Raw genomic sequence first — 20833 nt, forward strand, 5'->3', positions numbered from 1 at the left:
CGGGAGAAGGTAAGGATTTTTTTAGATTGTTTCAGATTCATTATCTTTTAATTGTATATCCAAATTCTTGCTTTTAATCTGCACACTTGATTATAAGCAAAACTTGTATATTAAAAATCTCAAAGTGCTATACTTTAGCATGTATGCTAGAGAAACACATCGCAGTCCTCTTGATTATTTCGGAAGTCTTGAGACCAAATCTGTATTCTTGCTGTTGGTTTTCTCCTGTTTCTTTTCTAAGTAAGCTCTGGCAGAGGCAGCATAATCTTTATCAGTGTCTCAGGTTTATCTGGACAACATAACTGCTTCATTCTTACAAAACGAAGAACCAAGTAACTGAGCTGAGGAAGCAACTGAATAAACAGGCAACAGAAGAACTGTGTCACCCAACAGCATTTCGTAAACCTGTACAAAAGAGAAGGGAAACTTGCTGAAAAGCAGCTAAGCTATCTGGGTGGATTCTATTAGATGTCTTTTGCCATTCAGGTTTGATATATGGAAAGTGACAAACAAAAGAAGGTACATAATAACAAGTCATTTCCAGAGGAAGTTTCATCTCAAAATTTTAAAGTTACCTTGCAGATGACTAACTTGCACACCACCACATGGAATAGGGAAGCATCTAGTGTCTATACTTTACAGAAGGGAAAATGGAGCAGACTGCCTGCAGTCACACAGCATGGTGGTTGCGCAGCTGGAATAAGAATCCAGAAGTTCAGGATTAAATCACTAGAGCACAGGTACATACTTTTTCTTCCGAACTGCATAGGAGAAGCTAAGCTATAGTGTAATCTGAAAAGGTTTAAAGGAACAACTCGACTGTGTAAATATTTGTTGGCTTGATGTTAATTTAGAAAAAACAAAAGGCCAGATGGTTACACCTAGATTTCAAAATGTTGGCAAGAACAAAACTTTGCACTGTGAACTTTGTCTTTGATAATTATTAACTTAAGGATGTAGTCTTTAAGACTGCTTTGGCACTTAAGGTAAACTGAGGTGTATTCCCCATAAATCTGAGGATTAACTTGAGACAAAAATAGGTGTTGCTTATCACTTTGTTTGCTCTGAAAATTACAAATAACATAAAAAGAGACTAGATGAAATTTCATAATACCAAAGAGACAGCCTTAAGATGAAGAACAAATGCTTACAGAAAAATAAGGTGAATGAAATAATGTGTCTAGGGTTTAAAAAAGCAAAACCAAACCAAAACAAAAAAAACAAAATGTGGAACTAAGCGAAACAGAAATGGAGAGCTGCAACACAAACAGAAATCCCAACACAGGGAGGCCAAAGATCAAGGGTAGTTGTAGTTAAGAAAATTCATTCAAAATGCATCACAGATTAGTACTTTGCACAGAATACAACTTGAGGAAAGTACACAAAATGACATTGAAAAGAGCTGCATGAAAAGCAGTTTGAGAAACGAGAAACTTGGGCTTATTACCAAACCTGAAATGTTAATAAAAACCAAAAGAACTCTGACTTTTCAGAATAACACAGACAGGCTCTCCTTTGTCAACAGAAATGCACAAAAAGTTATGCTTCTGAAATGCAGTGGAATATAAGATGAGTGAAAGGCAGAACTATATAGCACCACTAAAAAGATGCTAGTAGCTAATTCTCACTGTGTCAAGCTATAGAACGTGGACAGAAAATTTCAAAGTAGAAAAGGCCGACCGACCAAATAAGAAATAATTCAGCAAAGCAAATTCCCACTGGAAAACAAGCATAAAATTATGAAAACAAGCATTAAATTATGATGCATACTCACAAAATATGATTTTAAGAATAACAAAAAAGGGGGCTTTTTAAGAATAGCTTTATATAGTGAAAGGGAAGCATCACTTTGGATATTTTTGATGGATGTTTGACCCAAGTGTTATGCATTTCTGAAACAAAATTTGATATGCTGTAATGAAAAAAACAGATCCAATTAACAACAGAAAACATTTAAGTTGTCCTGAAACAGACTCCCATCTCTGGAAGTCAGATGTACTCCACTTTTGGCAAGAGGCCCCAGCTGGGACTTCTCCAAACGTCCTGTCACAGTGCTCAGAGAGATTCCACATGACTCTGCATAGGTTTGGTACTAACAGGGAGCACTCTTGAAGTAAATGTTTGTCAAGCATTTGCCACTTCAATCCTCCAGGAAAAAAAAAAAAAATCTGTATGCGTGATTATTGAAACTGATTTCTGGAAGTGTTGAGGATCTTCTGCAAGCTGCTAATGCTCCAATTATTTTCTGTGGAAACAGTCAATAGCAATATCACAAAGGACATCAATGGGAATTAAGCACCTTGTAGTCATGATTTTCATCCTTGTGTGGTATGAAGAAAGCACTCTTGACCACAACTGCAATAATCTGCATTTATTAAAAATGTTCCTTTGACCATCAGTCTGTACCACTGCAGTGAATGGCCTCTAAATGTACACATTCAGGAAGCAGGAAAAACATGGGGAAAAACCCTCACAAAACCAATGTCACTGTAGACACCTGGTTTTATGTAGTTTGCTTTCTGAAGAAAATATAACAGTAAATATCAAGTAATACTAACATAGAAATAAAGAATAAATCAATAAGAAATTAATAATAAAAGTGTGGTACACAAATACATTACATAATAAAACTGTAAATATGAATGAGGAAAATATAAATATAATTTTGCTTATATTCCAAAAGAAGATATTAGAAGGAATTTAAGCAAATATGAATGAACTGCAAGTGATACCATTCTAACCAGTTTCTAGGCTCATCACCAGTTGTATCATCACAGAAAACAATGACTAAGATCCACGGACTGCACACCAGGTATTTAAAAATTACTATTAAAAATAATTACTTAATGCAACACGAGGAAAGGGTTTCCAACTTTTCCATCAAAAGACACTATTCAGCTCACAGGTAGCTCTGCAGCAGTTGACCTGTTAATAGAGCTACACAGAATTAACATTGCCTGTAAAATTAACATTGAACTCCCTTGTAGGAGTAATTTGACATAATTCCTCATGTCCCCCCAACTCCTCAAGACACTGCCCTTGGGAATCACTCCTACCTACCCAAATATACTTGAGAGAACAGAACATGTCTTATTTATGGCTGTGGTTGGACTAATACAATTGGAAGAGGTTATTAACAGCAGTCTTCCTGCCGGCAGCCTGACAAAAGAAGAGGGGTAATTCTCCAGTGCCCTGATAATCACATGGAGATTACAGCCCCCACTGAGGAAAAGGCAGAGATGCAGAAGCATCTATGACGTTTAGCATTTCTCTTCACGTTAAGAAAATAAATTAAAAAAAAAAATCAAATTGTAAATTATTGAAAGAAACCCTCCCTGAAAGAGTTCTTTTTGGGATCCTCAGGCCCCGTGCATCTCAGCATTTTTCCCGCTAGTTCGAAGACTGCTTTCTCTTGCCACACTACATAGATGAGTCATTATAGCAGTAGGGCTGTAATAATCCCCACTTCAAGGGAGAGAAAGAAAAGAACTTGAAATGTACAGATTGTGTAAGGGTTCCATTTAGGTAATCCATACATGACAAACTCTTTCTCTGTAGCCTTCTATGATCTCTTGCTCTCAACAGGTACATTTACTATAAAGGTTCTTAGAGAAAGATGATGGTACTCCCAACAAACATCTGTGAAAGCTCTGTAAATTTGGAAATTGACTTTCTAATAAATTCACTGAAGCTCAAACCTTATCAAAATTAATTGGATATACAGTACATAGTGCTTCTTTTTTTTATAATGACAGAAGTTAATGCTGAAACACAAGTTGTAAAAAGTCTCTTGAAGAACACTTCAATTTCATAATTAATTTCTAGATATTGCTTTTAATCAATGGAAGAGTCCTATAGGATGATGCTATTTTTTGGCCTGCCATTGATGCACTTGGTGTCGTGTGTCAAGGTACTCCTACCTCAGTTCCTCCTCATATTTAAAATTAGCAAAATGGCACCTAGCTGAGTTTAGCGAAAATCTTCTAAGTGCCAGTAACTAAAACCAGCACAACCGTACTCCAAGAAACTTCTACTTCCTGAAACAGAGCACAAAGTTGAAGAGGAGCTAAGATGAAAGCCAGCTTACAACAGAAGCGAACTTCAGCCAGACCCAGAAGAGGGAAAGTCCAAAGGACCGATCCAGGTCCAGGCACCAGCAAAGATTAATCTGATCTGTTGTTTTTGCCTAACATACCACATCTGGTTAGCTCATGAATGGAGGGCTGTCCTGTTCCTCATGCAGCAGCTCCATCTCCTGTCCAAAAGGAAAAGCGGACTTTGCATTGGGACTACGTTTACAGAATAAAAAAGAAAACTGACTTGAATAACTTGAAATATCTCTGGAAAATTTCTAAACGCTTCCCCAGACAGTTCTCCTGTATAAATGGAACCAACAGCCAGCCTTTACCTACCTGTGTAAGCCAACTAACCAAAATAAAAATATGAGAGGAAATAACAATCGTATGAGTGTCAGGATTCTTCGCTCATACACCTGCAGAAGTAGTCTTCTCACAACAAACTGATTCTTCACTATCTGCAGTCATTTAGTGCTCTGTCAAATCACATTGGTGAGGTACTGACTCATTTCACCCCACAAAAAATGTGCCCAGGTATTCACAAACTACAAGGTGTTTATGGCGATTCTTGGTTACTTACAAGCAGTTTATTTGAGTTGCACAGACATAAATTTAAGCTTATTATTCTGAAGAATACTCAACTTAATTCTTAAAAACAAAAGTTCTGTTTCTTTTATGCAGCGCAGGGCCTTGAGGACTCAAATTAAACTCTCCACACTTTGCATTCCTTTACCAGGAGCACTATGAAGAGTTCTGTCCATAACAGAACAGTTGTGGCAAGACCACAGGGACCCAGAGCTTGTAAATTCAATCAGACCTACTCTGAATCTTGTATGACGTAGTGATTCTTGGTCTGTGTTTACAACTGCTCTGGCTTCACAAGAGTTTGTTAGCTTGGGGGGGGGGGGGTGTACCCCCAATATAGTACATGGTGTAATTACTGAACCCTTCCAGTAACCCCCCAGCTTCTGGGCAGAATTGCAGGAGCTATTTAATCATCAGCCAGCTCATGAGCTTTGGCTCACTGCTGGCCACAGGCGCACTAGCTGACTTCATGGGAATCACGGGGCGTGCTACCAGTGTGCCTTCGTTACCTGAGTCACCCTGGTTATTCATTACACTCGGTATCTCAGCCCATGATGCAATGGCTAGTGGATTGCTTATCCTAATCAGCTTATTTTACATCGATTTGATTAATTTCCTGGTTCCTCAGATTTTATGGTGTACCTATTTTCATGTTTTTCTCCACTCTTATGGATACTGATGCTTTTAAATTATGAAGTGAAACACACGATTCTCACAAAACCGTTTTACTGTATAACCTAGGCCACAGCACTACAGAGCAGATCTTCCAGTCCTGTCCGCTCTGGCCCCAGCTGGCTCTCCTGAGCCCTCCAGCACAACCTGGTGCCTGGCAGCCCCATGCCCCCTCCCCAGGCCCAGTAGGGACAGACGTGGGAAAGCCGAGCCATGGAATCACCCCAGCAGCAGAAAGCCGTAGCCTTTGCCTGGGCTTAGAATTCAGCTTTGGGGTGGGTTAAAGAAAGAATAACCTCATGCTCGTGCCTTTTGAGGTTTCTAATATGCCTACTCTTGATTTAAAAAAATAACATCCAAGACTTGTTTCAACCATAATTACAGCTTTTAAGGAAAAATCTTGTTTTACTGAATGCACTGGGGGTTTTACTGTGATTTTAGAACACATATAGTTCAGTCATTGCTCCCTTTAATAGACTTAGTAATAGGCATTCACAGTATTCGGAACAATGATCCAAGTATACCATAATGTTTTCACCCACATTGAAAATAGTGTCACGTAATAGAATATTATTTCCCTAATTTATTTTCCTTTTTGTTCTTTCCACTTACAAGGGTTTTTTTTAAGGTCTCCAAAATATTCTCAGTCACTAATTTCCACATCCCATTTCTCTACCTGTCGACTTACAATAAGTTGCTGCAGTGTCTAACAGAGATTGCATGGACATGTTTTTACTGGTCACCTATGTCTTGTCTTTCAGATTCCCACACAGTGTTTTTTTTGTCTCATGTGGCACTGGAAAGCCAGCAAAACACTGCAGTGCATGGGATGCCCAGTAAACATAACCAGAGTTTTCTAGGTTCCTTTATTCAGGGGTATTAAAAAAAAAAAACAACGAACAAACACAAAAAACAATCCATGTTTAGACTGTCCCTAAAGACCTACAATGCTGGAAATCACCAATGTTAAAATAACTTGGTTCCAAATAACTTTGGAACTGACCCAGTGTAGTTTCCATATCCTTGATGACTGAAAGGGTTTTTTTTTGTCTGAAACGTTCACGTTTACTTCAGAAGTGGAGCGCTGTTAAAAGCACATTATAAATAACTGCAATATGAGAAATGTTCATATTTGTTAAAGCAAAATCACGATCTAATTCATCAGTGTATCACCTTCATCTGTGTAAGAAGAGCCAATCCTATGAAGACTTCCTTATGCAAATTTATGGATGTTTGGAGGAACAGTTCCCCAATATAAGGCAACTGTGGAATATAATTATATTCCCCCAAACATAAGGATTAATATTGAAAACGCCCGAGTGGGACGACGGCAAATATTTTATATTGATTACTGATGAACTTAAAGAAAGTCCGTTCTTCACGAGAAACAACGGCGCGCGCCGGAGGAGCCCTCCCGGGGGCGGCAGGGCGGGGCGGGGCGGCGGCGGGGGGCGTCGCGCGCAGGCTCTATGGGCGGTGCGCAAAGAGTCCAACAGGTGGCTCCGTGGCGCAATGGATAGCGCATTGGACTTCTAGAGGGTGAAGGGATTCAAAGGTTCCGGGTTCGAGTCCCGGCGGAGTCGCGTCTTCCCTTTTTTTTTTTTCTTTTTTTTTCTTTCCCCCTCCTTCTATCTTCTCCTCCCTCCCCTCTCGGCTGAAATCTTTTTCCCCCGGTCTCCCGTCCCTTACCTTTCCGCCGGAGCAATCGCGTCGACCGACCTGGCGCTTCCCAGCGGCCGCCTCCCGTCAGCGAGGCTGTCCGGGGCCCGCCTCCCGGCGTGCCTGACGGAGAGCGGGGAAGGCTGGGAGCAGGCGGAGACAACGGCAGCAGGCTGCATCGAGAGTGGCAGCGAAGCGGCTGCGCCGCCGCTGGGCCCGAGATGCTTCGCCGCCAGCGAGAAGGGCGGAGGGGCGAGGATGGCCGCCGCGGCGAGCGGCCGTTGGCCCCCAAGGCGGCGGGAGAAGGGCTCTCCTCCTGCCCGCACCGCCGGCAGGCAACGGCGCCGCCCGCGCGCGAGGCGCCCTCCCCAGCGGCGGGAAGGAGGAGGGCGGCCGCCTCACAGCCGGCTCTCCGCCTCCGCGCCCAGCGGGTTTTCAAAAATACATTCAAAAGCCGCCAAGCAAACCCCTGCAACAGCAACCACTCTGGCCAGTTTGTCAGTACCTACAAACCAGCCGGCCCATGCTGCTGGGCTTCTAGGACAGTCTCTGGAAAGTAATGTTACTTGAAAATTAGACGGTCTTTCCTAGAGGCACTTCAGTCATGGTCCACGGTACGTTTCTGGTTATTTTCAAGCAACAAAACAAGCCCACAAAATGCAGTAGACAAAACTGAAGCATTTAACACTTAAAACCATCTTTTCTTCCTAACTTACACATACCTATAGATAGAAGACAAAGAGCCATTTTAATAACAGCAATCAAATAAAAAACATTGGGTGGTAAGACACAAAACAGTAGCACCACTAAACAAACCTTCATTTTGCTCAGGATTTAATAAATTATAAATTCATCTGATTCATGTTTTTATTCAATTTGTGGAGTTTTTGAGAAATTATTTTTAATCCTCCGTGTATGACTACAGCCTCTTTCAAACTGTAATAATGTTTATTTAAAAGCAATAAAGGAAAAATCCACATAATTGAAAGGAAACACACCATCAGGAACATGAACTACCCCTGTTTTGCAGCACGTTAACCCACTCAAGAATGCCACCTAGCTATAAAATACATATGGCCCTTTCCAGAAACATCAAACTTTCTCAGAGTTTGCAGATAAATAGCAAAACCAAAACCTCTCTACATTAACCCCGTAAAAAGCAACTAAACGACAGCAGACAAAACATTCCTCCTTGTTCAGTCACTCCCAGCAATGCATTTCAGTCCAAATACTATTTCCCTTTCTACTTTTTGTATTTAAGGATAGCTACATAAAATTTGCTTAGTTCCAAGTGAAAAAAATTTGAAGGCAGAGGCTTTTACATACACATGCTTGCATGCTGCAAGCAATATTTACATAATCAATACTCTAAAAATGCAGAAGTTAATAAAGGGCTACAGTCCAAAAGAAAAAGAGAAGATTGCAGGTTCAAGGAGCAGGGCATTTCCTGGAGGCAAGCACAGGAACAGCTCTCCTCCAATACTGGCTGTGTAACAGAGTCTAATGTGAACCTGACTGCAAAAGTATTTAATCCTGTATTTAATACACAATTTAATCCTGTATTTAATACACAATTCCACAAAATATTTGTACGAAGAGGGTTTTGAGGAAAATGTTGCACAGATAACATACTTGTAGTGTTTCAGAATGCATTGAGGGAACTGGGAGAAAAAAATTCAAGAATTATAGCAAGCAATATAAATTGGACAGATGCTGCTTGCTACAAGTTATAGAGAATTAAAAAAAAGAAAGCAACGTGAAGGCAAAGAGGCAGTCTATAATAATAATCCTTCTATCTGACTGGATATGAAGAACTTTTTTTGCCATGAGGGCAGCTAAGCAGTGGAGCTCTGGGAGATGTGCAGTCTCCATCCTTGTAGGTTTTCAAGCCCTGATTGCAAAAAGCCCTGAGCAACCTGGTCTAACCCTGCTCTGAGCAGGGGGCTGGGCAGGACAAGCTCTCATGGTCCCTTCCAACCTGCGTTACGGCAGGATTCCAAGTCTCAGCAAGACTCACCTAGGTAGGCTCCTGTGATACAGACAGGACTTTTTAAAGAGATCAAAAATAGTTTTATCACATGAAAAATAACAACGGTAAGAAGATCCCTTCAGTTTTAAGGAGACTAAGTTGATTGCAGAGAGAAGATTAAAGACCCCCAAAGAAGGAAAAAGGAAGAACTGCAAACAACGAGAGCATGACAGAGAAAAGTGAGAAGTATTTTACTTCTGTTCCTAAACTAACCATGCCTACCAGAGGCACCATGCCAGCAACACCTCAGCCGCTCTCAGCCTAATCCCTTTTCATTACAGCCTTTTGATTGGGACACCTAGGACTCGGACTGTGAACTCCCTGGGCTGTACAACCATTGGATAGTCTCTGCCTCAAGGGCAAGAAGAAAAAGGAATACTGTCCAAACCAAGGGAAGCTTAAAGAAACAGGAGAAAGGAATCATTATTGTCCACACAAAACATGTCAGTGACATCCAAAACATCAATAGCTGCATATATAAAAAAAACCCAACATGGTACCTACTGCCCTTTAATCTCAGGGACATTTCTTGTTAATAATGGTTTACGTCAATAAAAGCAAAATTACAAATTAGCACAAATATTTCTGACAGCCATTAAAAGAAAATATTACTTGCATTTATAAGCAAAGTTTCTCCAACAACGCTAGTGTTTCACAAATCATTTTCTACTGTATATATTTTCAGAGCAATCTGATAAGCTTATGCAATCACATGGTGCATTTTGTTTTAACTCTCTCCCCAGCAACTTAAACCTTATGTCAATTTCAATCAAATTTACTTGAAAGGTAGAGGAGTCCAAACTACTACCTGCCTATGCTTTTATGGAAATTGGTGGTTAAGAAAAGGTGCACTAATTAGTGCCTTAACTAAAAGGGGCTGAAGCACCAGCTCAGGCGGCAGCTGACGGGCAAGCCAGCAAACGCAACCCCCAAGTACGACCCTGCAGCCCAGCAAACACCGCCCAGTACATCTCACCTCTTGTTCACTCAGAAGGACAGGGACGCTTGCTGGGCACGGCGCGTGGCAAAACAAAAGACACTAGAAAAAAATCAAAGGAAGGGAAAGGATATAGAGCATAAAACAAATCCCTCACCAGCTGTGTTGTACATGAAGTAACTTCTGTGACTAGCTATTGAGCAGCCTGAGCCACAGACACTGAGTTGGTGCTTGTTGTGGAACACCGAAGCTTGCATTCCCCTTTCAAGGTCTTTCAGAGTTGTACATTGCTTTTCCAAAGTTGCACTTGAACATCCCAGGATGCAACAGAATGACAACTACTGTGGTGCCTTGTTTTCTTTCCTCAGTGTTCAGTATTAATTTTTTTGTGCTTCCATGTCTCCTCCAGAGAACAAGACACCGTAGTTGTTTTTATTGGCTTTTTTATCACTTATTAGCATACATATAATTGTATTAGAATAGCATCTGCATGTTAGCTGAGACTTGGGGACAGGTGGTTCTACTTGTACGTGTTTGATACTTCCCAATGAATTCACTTTACTTTGCAGACCATTCATCTCCAGGCAGCCAAGACTTTTTAAGGAATCTACATTCCCATCTGGTAGCAAAACATTATGATCAACTTCAGAAGAATATAAAAAACCCCAAAAGATCAGGGGAAAATTTCTTTCAAGCTTCAGTTGGTGATCAATATATACCATGATGTTCATTTCATTTTAGCTATTTCCAGCACAAATAACTAATTGTTAAAAAACCAACTACTTCTCATTCTCAGTAGTAGAAAATTTCACAGTGAAACACTGGTAAAGAGCATACTTCTCGTTTAAGATCTGCAACCTTTAAAATTCAGCATTCGTATAAGAAAACAATCAACACCCCTGGTCCTCCGACAATTGCTTCTAAATCTTTCTCGCCCAATCCACCTAAGGCAACGTAGTGACAGTTCTATTTCTTCCATTATCAGTCTTTTCTGCTACCTAATGGCAGTAACTGAGTTACACTAATTGTAACAGCAATATAATAACCAGGTCATTAAAACCCAACTAAACACCACAACAGTTCGGACAATCACAAAAGGTTATGAACCGTCACCAAAGGGGAACTGAGCTGATGCCATCACTGCTTCTACAATGGTAGCCGGGGCCTTCCAAACCCACTCTATTCATTTACCTGAAGAGCTATTCCAAGTCAGCTACCAGACCACAATCTGCACACTACACCCCAAATAATGGACCCCACTGTCAACTTATTTGCAGAAATATCATTAGACAATTATCAACTGGTAAAAATTAATAAAAGCAACATATGACTGAATGTTAAAATTTTATATATAAATAATACATATTTACATTAGCTTAGTAAACAATATGTATTTTATATCTTCTTCATTTGTTTATATTTATTTATAAACTATATATTATATATATTATCTATTATTTATGCTTTTTTAATATATAAACTATATGTGTATACACTGAATTCCAATTTGTTCTGGCACATAACAGGTGCCAAGGCGCATTACAAATGTAACTTTAAACTGAATTTACTAATTCATTGATGTAAAGACTGAAGCCTGAAAAGACCACAATCCATGAAGTTGGATTTTGTGCTCAGATTTAACAATATGCTTTCATATAGTTTTCTTTTTACAGAAACATTAATTTAAATAAAATTTTTAAATCTGAATTAATTTAAATTTAAATACCCGATAATTTGATAAAGCTCCCTACCAAATTCTCACTGCAAGAAATTCCCTAAACCTCAATTTGCACATGACCTGCAATCTTAAAGAAAAAAACACCACAACCAAAGCATTCCATAAAAAGTTTTATAACAAATAAGTTGTTCCAGCTTGTTATTTTTCTTCAAGTCTTAATTGTGAAATTTCTTCTTCTTCCGATTCCTCTTCCCTGCTGCAAAAGCTGCTTTTTCACTCATGATCTCCTGATACTTCTTTTTATTATATCTGAACAAAATAGATAATTTACTTTTAAGCATGGTAAACCAAAGTTCAGGAAAAGATAACATGGAAAGTACTCTACATAAATAATTTGCCAAACTGAGTTCTCTCATGTTTTCTCAGTCAGATTTCTTTCATTTTATACACTTACGCATAGGTAAAGGGAAATCAACACTTGGATTAATGATAAATGCAGGTAAATTTGGTTTGGAAATAAATTTGATCGAAGAATCATGAATTTTGGCATAACCAGGGGGTTCTTCACTGCATATGCAATCGCATTTTGGACAGTTTGCTAAAACACTGCTACTGCTCATAGTGGGAAGACTCATCAATTTAGACAATACTATGGACAAATTATACCCATTTTTACACCGTCTTCTCAGCAAACTCAAGATCATCAACCTTACTCTACTTAAGATTGAAAACTGAGGCGAGATTAACACGAAACAATGAACAGGATATACTTACTGAACCTGAGTTGCTAGCTCCTCTAATACAGATTCTTACACACCTGTACCAATTACCACAAGGGATCACTGCACACTGAGCAGTATTGAGGTTTTTAATTGCAACACTGAAACCTGAAAAATATCTGCACTAATGCTAAAGTATCTGGTTGAAGCCCTTAATTAGCCACAACATAAATTAACTGATCAAATTTCAAAAAGACATTAATTTTAAAAAATAGCTTCTAATAAATACCTTACAAATCAGGTCAAGCCAGAGAACTAGTTAAGAAATAGCTATACTAACTTGCCTTCCCAACATTAATAATTAATTGACAAGCCTGACAACATTAACCTTATAATCCCAAATCACGTACTATTTCCAAGAAAATATGTCATCATGTGAAAAAGGAAGTGCAGATTAACATCATGTAATAACCAATATCAAAATGGATCAACTAAGGGCTCTACTCCAGAAATTGTAGGTTAGGCAAACATTAATTAATCCAATCATATTCTTCAACTAAGACTTCTAGTGCAATTTTGATTCCTATGACAGGTGGCAGACTGACATGCTTATAAAATGAAATCAAATCAACTTTCATAGAATTACAGTCAGCACTTTTCTATCAATTATGACAAGAAAAATTATTCAGTCTTTAAACAACAAAAAAAGTGTATGCATAGGCATAAATCACTCATTCAGAGCCCTTGGTTTTTGATGTAAGCCTGTGCACTTATTTTAGAACTGAATCAGAATAGGGCTGATATGTTATCTCTTCAATACTGACATTATTTTAAGAGTGGCTGCCAATAGCGATGACCCGAGTTGGATAAAACCCTTTTATGAAGACAAAAAATATGCTGTCTCAGTCTGATTATCCCTTGTCCCTTAGATCTTCCCAATGGCAGTGCTGCTGAAGTGCTAATAGACTAAAAAGTTTTCTTTGAAGTATAAAAAAAAGCCCAAACATAAGCTGAATAAAAACAACAACAAAAAGTTATATAGTTAAAAATACTCCTCTCTTACAGAGAATATTAGAATTACAAAACCGTTTTTAAATACCTTCTAAACTCAGAATCTGCAAGCAGCTCTTCAACAATTGTTCTCTTCCTTTGTTTCTTAGGGATTCGACTATGGTAAAAGTCTATGGGAGAATCAACCACAGTTCCAACCTAGAAAACAGAAATGAAAACATTTTTACTGTACAGCAAGAAGCTGATTATTTTGCCCCCCCCCCTTTTTTTTTAAATCCTCAGCGACAAGTGTAAAGACACCTACAGAGAAGATCAGAACGGTATCTTAAGAAAGTGCAAAATATCAGAAGAATTAAGCAATGTTTTGTATGCAGTGTCACTTTTTGTCTCATTGTTTAGTGCACAGACGAGGGCCGGAGCTTTAAGACTGTACAGTTTCCAACACGGGACCACTGCATCAACGCTTGTATTCATAAAAGAAATCCAGTTTTTAACTTTTAAACATTTTCCCAAGGAGGGAAAGGAAACCCTTATGATCATCTTAACTCTTTCCTGTCTCTGTCATTGTGGTGGTTTTGCTGGATGGCTACACAGCAGTTAATCTAGCTTTAATACAAGGGCTTCATCCTGGAACGCATCACATTTTTTCCAACCGGCACGTTAGCCAGTTCTGATGATTCAGGTTAGTGGTGGAGATACATGGAGTACATGTTTCACGTAGTGAAAAGACCTGCACAGATCTCATCACGCAGAACACTTCCACCCAAGTTTTCTATGCCCAGAAACTTCAGAACATACAACAAGATCCACCCTTTAGAGTGAAGCAGTAATACTTTGAGAAACGAAAACAATTTCCTCAAGCACGCTAACTATTCAAACACGCGTAAGTAGATGGAAGCCTATTTCTATAGTTCCTGCAGTAATGATTTTCTTTATGCAAACCACTTAAAAGCCGAGACCTACAGCAGCAGAAGTTCTGGCTCATCACAAAACTAGCTGTCTCCATTCAAAGTGCATTAGCTAGTAAGAAAATAAACGCTCATTATTTTCTACACACTTGTTAAAAAAGGCTAATGCTTTAAAAAAGCAGTGAAAATCTAGTCCACTAAGGGTTAAGAATATGGATTAAGTCGGATATTTGTTCAGTACTATGAGATCAGCTGAAATTAAAAAAAAACCAGCATATAGACTTACGTAATATAGAGTTAACCAGTTGTAAACTGCAGCCAGGTAATCAAAATACTTTAATTATTAAGCTAGGACATTAAATCAACATAGAGGCTACCTACAAATAGGCAGGGACTAAGAATAGCTGTTCGAAACTTCAGCAGTACAATGCCACCTTCTGCTGTTTCCTTACCTGGAAGTACTTGGGTAGACCATCTCTATCATTCTTCTTATAAAAATGCTTAGGGTCTAACGAAGCTCTCATCTTCAAAACTTTAAGATCATTTTTCAGCTCACTTGTGATTTCTGGGGCTTTCATTCCAAACCAACCGTCACCTGTTGTTTTCTCTCGCTCTGCCTAGGATGCAATACCAAGAGTAATAAATTTGCGTTCAGCAACTAGGATAGGATAGAGCAGGGAACTCTCCCCTCCAAAAGATACATAAAGCATTTAGAACGTTACTCTGCACCTTTAAAAAGTGTATTTTATGACCCTTATAATAAGAAGGTCATCAGCACTGTACTCATGACAGATTTGTACCATCTGAGCACATTATCTTTCACTTCCCCGTCCTGGTGACTAAAAGGATGGCTTTTCACAGGCTGGCTCAAGGAAGACACTAAATTGCAGTTCATCACTCCATGTCCAGCGAGGCCTGTATATGCACACAGTCCCAGCATGAGGCTTTCTACCAAAGCTTTTGTTATTTGAGGCATTATCAGCTCTTCACTTACCCTGCGCTGTTTCTTTAGCTGATGAAGCGATTCCCGGAAGGGTGGGACACATTCCTTTTTTTCAAAATCTGGAGTTATTATACTCCTCTGCAAGAGCTGTAAGAATTTTTTAACGTTAGACAGTCATCTCATTGATACAAACGTTACTGCTTTACCGTATTTACAGAACCTACTAAAAGAATCATGCAGAATCTAAGCAAGCATTATAATACAATACTTGAGCTGCTCTGATCCACAACAAAAGTCACAGGGATCTTCAAAACAGAACCCTGACCAACGACAGAAAGCAGTCGGCTAGCTCTGGAAGAAGTGAGATAGCAAAAACTCTAGAATAGAGGACGGACGAGCCTAAGAGAACAGTCTCATGAAAATAACACGTTCCCTTTATCTCAAAGGGTGTTTTTGAAATAAAACTGCTAATTCCTTATTAGGGAGAGTATAGACCTTTATTTACTGAAACTCATTGTTGCTATGGACTAAATATCTTGTTAGCAGACCTTCAGCTCGTGTAAAACTGCAAAACTGCAGGCATAATCAACTTTGCTTTATTTTACAAGACAACGCTGGCATTTGCACTGCTTTCCAATTTCTGAAGTGTCTCATATATTTACGTTCTTACCATTAAAACCAAGCATAAATTCACACTGCGGCCAAAACGAATGGAAGTTCTCAGCAAAGCGTAAAACAGGATCCTTCTTTAAAAACAAGTAAACCCACCTTATTAAATTAACGTCTTTGTGCTACTGTAGTCACAGGTAACCGCATAATTGTAAACACATTACCTGGTCCTTCTTTTTCTCCTTCAGTTCTTCAGTTACACTCGATCTAGGCTTCTGGTTTTTTGCATCAAAACTAATATATAAACCTCCAAGCTTCTTGATATTCAAACCAGGGTCTATGCTGCTGGAAAGATGTAAACTAAAAGGGAAATAGTTAATGATTAGAATATTTTAACAAGCATGCAGTTAAACCTTCTACTGTCCTCTCAGGAGGATAAACAGAAAAAATATTTTTCTTATTCTTCCCACTTAAGTTCAGTCCTGCAGTGATTTTAAGTCTCGGTATCTAGAAGAAATACCTAATTTAGAGGTGGCAGAAGATGAGGGGGGAAAAAAATCATGTCATTATATGAAGTGAGAGTTTATTAAAGAACAATATCTGTGGAATCACTTGCACAAATCTTTCATATTAACTCTAATGCTGTATTCTTATCCTAGATATTACTATCTTCTATACAATCAAATTCTTAATTCGCTTAGCCTTGCCAAAAGAACTGAAGACCAGCATCCTTCTATACATCAAGAAGCTTGCTAGCTAAAGAGAAAAAAATACCACAAAAGCACAAACATACGGGTGGTAAAAATATTGTCAACTCTTAGTGAAAAGTATGAAGAAGCTAGAATTCATCATAGGAATGTTTAAGTCCTTGTCTGTATAACAGTACTAGGAATAACGTTATTAAACATTTCAAAGCTAGTATGTGTCACATTTTTTCCATTACTTCATTCAGGCAGCCAAGGACTGTATCCGCAAACAATGTACGACGGCTGACTCAAAAGGAAGTTTTTGATGACAAGAATGCTTAAGAGCTACGAAGTATTATGGAGAAATATGGTAATATCTGAAGACGCCCAACAGATATTGGTTGTAGCTTGAATGCTTATTAATACAAGCCCTTTACAACTGTATATTAAACTGTGACTAACCTTCTATAATGCCTTTACACTGAATGCTTGACTAAGTTTTTGTAAGACTTCTGGCCTACCTGAAGGTTTTTAGAAGATTAAGACGCATTTATCCAACCTAAACAGAATATTATGCTTTAAACATATGAAGCATATAAAAGGATTTTAGCAGGACTTGGACTACAAGAGCTCAAGAGGTCCCATCCAACCTAAATTATTCTATGATTCTATGCTGGGCTGATTTCACTTGAAGTGTCACCGTCCCACAGCACAAGAACTGAAAACATACAAGTATATGCAACTGTTCAGGATTAAAATGCATGATCTAATTAGGCAACATGTAAGGAATTTACTGGACTTTTTATTATTTATGTCCAAGGTAAAAAAATCAACAATTAAGAAAACTGTGACCTGAATAAGCAATTAAGTCAGCCTGACCAGTTCAACCTAGTTTCACATTTTGTTTTTTAAGCCGAACACATACAAGGCCTCCAGATGCCTAAATATTTCAAAGTCCTGTTCTGCTATATACAAACCCTGAATTTAGGGACTATAAATTGTATTTTATAATCTGTGCAACCCCCCTTTCCACGTCACTATGACTTATGCGATGTGACTATTCTGTCATTTATTCCACATCACTTAGCACCTAATGTACATATCCTATGCACATGCTTGAATGAAATGCAGATTCTTTAGTTATTCCCAGAAAGATACTTACACGTCAATCTTATTCTTCAACAAATCATCATCTTCATCTTTCTCATCTTCATCTATCAATTCCTCTTCAGCCTCTTCCAGATCTGAGGATTCTTCCCCTTTTTCACTTCCTTCATGCTTACTTTCAGCATCACTATCTTGGTCTACCTGATCTAGATAATACTTTTGGCTGGAACTCATGCCAGGCTCAGTATCAATTACAAAAAGCCCTTCAGCATGCAGTGAACTGTTTTTTAAAGATTTGCTGCGGGAAGGAGTCCTCTCATCTGCCTCTTTATAACACAGATTCTCTTCAGCTGTATCGATGTCCGCCACATCACTATTTTCAGATTCATCACTTTCATCTTTGCTCAGAAACAACGCAATGGAAGCATTTCCACTCCTTGATCTTTCACTGCTGTGGGATACAGATTCAGCATATTCTCCTGTTTGGTCTTCACCACTGTCCACACCGATTTCAAGCATCCTGCATCTACCAACACTACCAGTTCTTTGTGCAAGAGCTGTGTCCTTTTGTGGGCTGCTCACTGCACTAGCTTGCCCACCCTTTCTTAATTTATCAGCATGGCTGAAAGACTGCTGTGCATCTGCCTCAGCACCTGCTCTTTTGCATTCTGGAATTTTTTTACTTTCATTTGGTGTTATTTGCCCTTGGGATTCTAAAAATTGTTCGGGACTCATGCAATCAGTCAAAGAAAGATCCATGCGCTCTAACTTCCCCTCTCTCACAAGTATTTTACTGTGTTCTTCTTTTATTTGGCCACATGCTTCCTCTGAATCATCTACCACAACAGACTGTGTATTTTTTATTGCTTTTTTTCCAGGCGATTCAGTGTCACTTAGTTTCATTTTTGTAAGACTGCTGGGTGTCGCATTGTTCAAATCCTCTTCTTTCACATCTTCACTCTGGGTTGTATTGACAGATCTGGAAGAAAATTTGCTTTTAGGTGAATTGGGTTCTTTATTATCCTCAGCGACAGAGGAAGCATCTTCTGTGTCAGAGACAAGCTCCGCAGCAGGTCTAGAATCAGAAATTATTACTGGCTCAGATTTAACAGTGTCCTCAATTAAATTCTCATCTTCTGAAACAATTCTGTTTCCTTTCTCAGTCTGCTTAGTATTTTCTGCTTGTGATTTCATTTGCATGCTCCTAGTAATTCGTTTGGTAGCAATGGATGGTTCCATATGAGAACTTAAACAGCATGACTCTGCATCAGAAATATCTTCACTCTGGGCTTCACAAACTGCATCTGGCTGCAATTTCTTTTTGCTTTGCCTGCTTCTTGTAGTTCTGGTAACATTAGGCATCTGGACACCAGAAACAGCAGAGGCACAAGACTCGGCTTCAGAGGTATCATCTTCATCCAGAATCCTGCCTAACTTATTTAGAAAAGCTGTTTTGTCATGTCTTTTTTTGTCAGGAGAATCCGGTTGATAAGGAACTACAATTTGTCGTCTTCTTGTTACTCTTACAAACAAAGGTGTCTGAAGACCAGACACAGCAGAGCAGTTCGATTCTGTTTCTGACACATCCCCATCAGCTTGTGGTTCAGCAACTGATTGTGCTGAACGAACAGTTGTGTTCTCATTTCTAGTAATTTGCACCTCTACGCTATCACTGACATCTGACTTTGTTTCTGCATGTTCCACCTCTTCGAACTGAGATTCCTGAATTACCTCTGGCTTATGAATTGATTTAGTTCTTCTTCTAGTCACCCTCACAGGCACAGGAGTACTAACTTGAGCAGATGCCATCTAGAAAAGGAGAGAAAAAAAGTGTGCTATTGACAGATAAAATAACCCCATAAAAAGGATGCTATACAAATCGCTAACAATTTTTAAACAAATCTACTCAAGCTGACAACATATTACATGTCTCTGTGCAGCCCCATCTATGTGGAAGAAGTGTTAACAAACCATCCCTTGCTTATCTCTTTGTCTACTGTCTTTTGGTCGAGGCAGGAGAAAAAATACATGCAGCCAGTAAGAAATACAAACAAACACATTAAGAAATAGAATCAAATATCTTCTAATTCCAAAAAGTTCTGGCAAGCTGTCATGGGAAGCAAATCCAGAAGCAATGTTCAGAAACATTCAAAGATTTGCTAAACTATAAAACACTGAAGCCTAGCAACTAGCAGAATGTACCCCAAAATGGTTTCCATAACCAATTTTAACAGCTTTAGGAATAGACTGGCCTCGCTGCAACTGCAACACTAGGTATAATCTGCTGCTTTAACGATGCCTCTAAGTTACCTGGAAGGCAATTCAAGATTTTGTAAAGAAAAAACGCTCCGCCGCAGCAGGATCTTCCCAAAACACAGAACAATGTTGGATCAACATAAACCATGCTACCTGCACTACCAGTATTTATGTGACAGCGTTTTCATGACTCGTGGAAAAGCCACAGAGAAATGCTAAAATAACTGCAGTGCAAAGCGGAAAAAAAAAAATCCTAACTTTTAACTCTCAACGTTAAACGGCCGAACAACCTACAACGGCCGCAGGCCCCGACAGGGGAAGGCGGTGGCACGGCCAGCACCAGCGGGGCGGCGCGGCGGGCGGGCACAGCGCTGCCCCCAGCCCGGCCTACGCAGCCGCCATCACCGAGCCCCACGGAGCCGGCGGGCTCCGCCGCCCGCTGCGGACACCGGGGCCCCCGTGGCGAGGCCGCATGCGTGTGGGAAGATGGCTGCCCAGCACCACAGCCGCGCCGCCCGGCGGCTGCCGACGGGCTGCCCTGCCGACCGGCTGCCCGCGCCCCCCACCCTCGGCCCCACTCACCTCCGCGTCGGCGGGCTGGGGCCCGGGGCTGCCGCTGCCTCCCCGGGCCCGCGTCCCCTGCTCCCTGCGCCGCGCCGCCGCCCGCCTGGTGGCCACCATCTTGTCAGCGGCGCCGCGCCCGCCCCTTCCGGCAGGGCAGGGGGCGGGGGCGGGAGCGCGGCCGCCTCGGCCCCGCCCGCTAAGGCCGGGTGCCACGACCGGGCGAAGCGGCGGCGCCCCGCGGGCTGAGGGAAAGCGGGCGGCCCGCGGCAGCGCCGCCGCTGCGTACGGAAAAGCGCGGCGGCGACTGCAGAGCGGCGGGACCGCGCTGCAGGGAGCGTGCGCGCTCCGTCGGGGAGAGGAGTCCGGAGGCCGTGCGGTGGTGCCATCCCGGAGC

At 40.3% G+C, this 20833-nt stretch overlaps 2 protein-coding genes and 1 non-coding gene across 6 annotated transcripts in view; 1 reads left to right on the forward strand and 2 right to left on the reverse strand.

Annotated features, from left to right (window-relative positions):
* The window catches only part of BCAR3 (BCAR3 adaptor protein, NSP family member), a 113124-nt gene extending 106022 nt beyond the window's left edge, over nucleotides 1–7102 (reverse strand). For both annotated transcript variants that reach the window (XM_087730511.1, XM_087730512.1), the window contains exon 1: nucleotides 7023–7102. The gene's annotated coding sequence lies outside the window, so the exon portion shown is untranslated. The remainder of the gene's footprint in view (nucleotides 1–7022) is intronic.
* DNTTIP2 (deoxynucleotidyltransferase terminal interacting protein 2) lies at nucleotides 162–20806 on the reverse strand. 3 transcript variants are annotated; one of them, XM_087730517.1, is made up of 8 exons: nucleotides 20458–20806; nucleotides 17675–19428; nucleotides 16051–16186; nucleotides 15269–15364; nucleotides 14727–14891; nucleotides 13455–13564; nucleotides 9998–10060; nucleotides 162–405 (listed from the first exon to the last, which is right to left on the reverse strand). In XM_087730517.1, the coding sequence occupies exons 1-7, from the start codon at nucleotides 20554–20556 to the stop codon at nucleotides 10009–10011; spliced, it is 2412 nt and encodes an 803-aa protein (XP_087586643.1). In that variant the 5' UTR covers nucleotides 20557–20806; the 3' UTR covers nucleotides 162–405; nucleotides 9998–10008. The 3 variants fall into 3 exon arrangements, with proteins under 3 accessions (XP_087586643.1, XP_087586642.1, XP_087586641.1); XM_087730516.1 differs by lacking the exon at nucleotides 162–405 and having other exon boundaries at nucleotides 7716–10060; XM_087730515.1 differs by lacking the exons at nucleotides 162–405; nucleotides 9998–10060 and adding an exon at nucleotides 11790–11945.
* Nucleotides 6832–6916, forward strand: TRNAR-UCU (transfer RNA arginine (anticodon UCU)). Its single transcript is given in 2 exon segments — nucleotides 6832–6868; nucleotides 6881–6916. It is a non-coding gene; the product is annotated as a tRNA-Arg (tRNA).
* Nucleotides 20807–20833: the final 27 nt, after the last annotated feature.

This window comes from Nipponia nippon, unplaced genomic scaffold (genome assembly GCF_047370975.1).
Source record: "Nipponia nippon isolate SJK-2023a ecotype South Korea unplaced genomic scaffold, ASM4737097v1 scaffold_5, whole genome shotgun sequence".
Taxonomy (NCBI): domain Eukaryota; kingdom Metazoa; phylum Chordata; class Aves; order Pelecaniformes; family Threskiornithidae; genus Nipponia; species Nipponia nippon.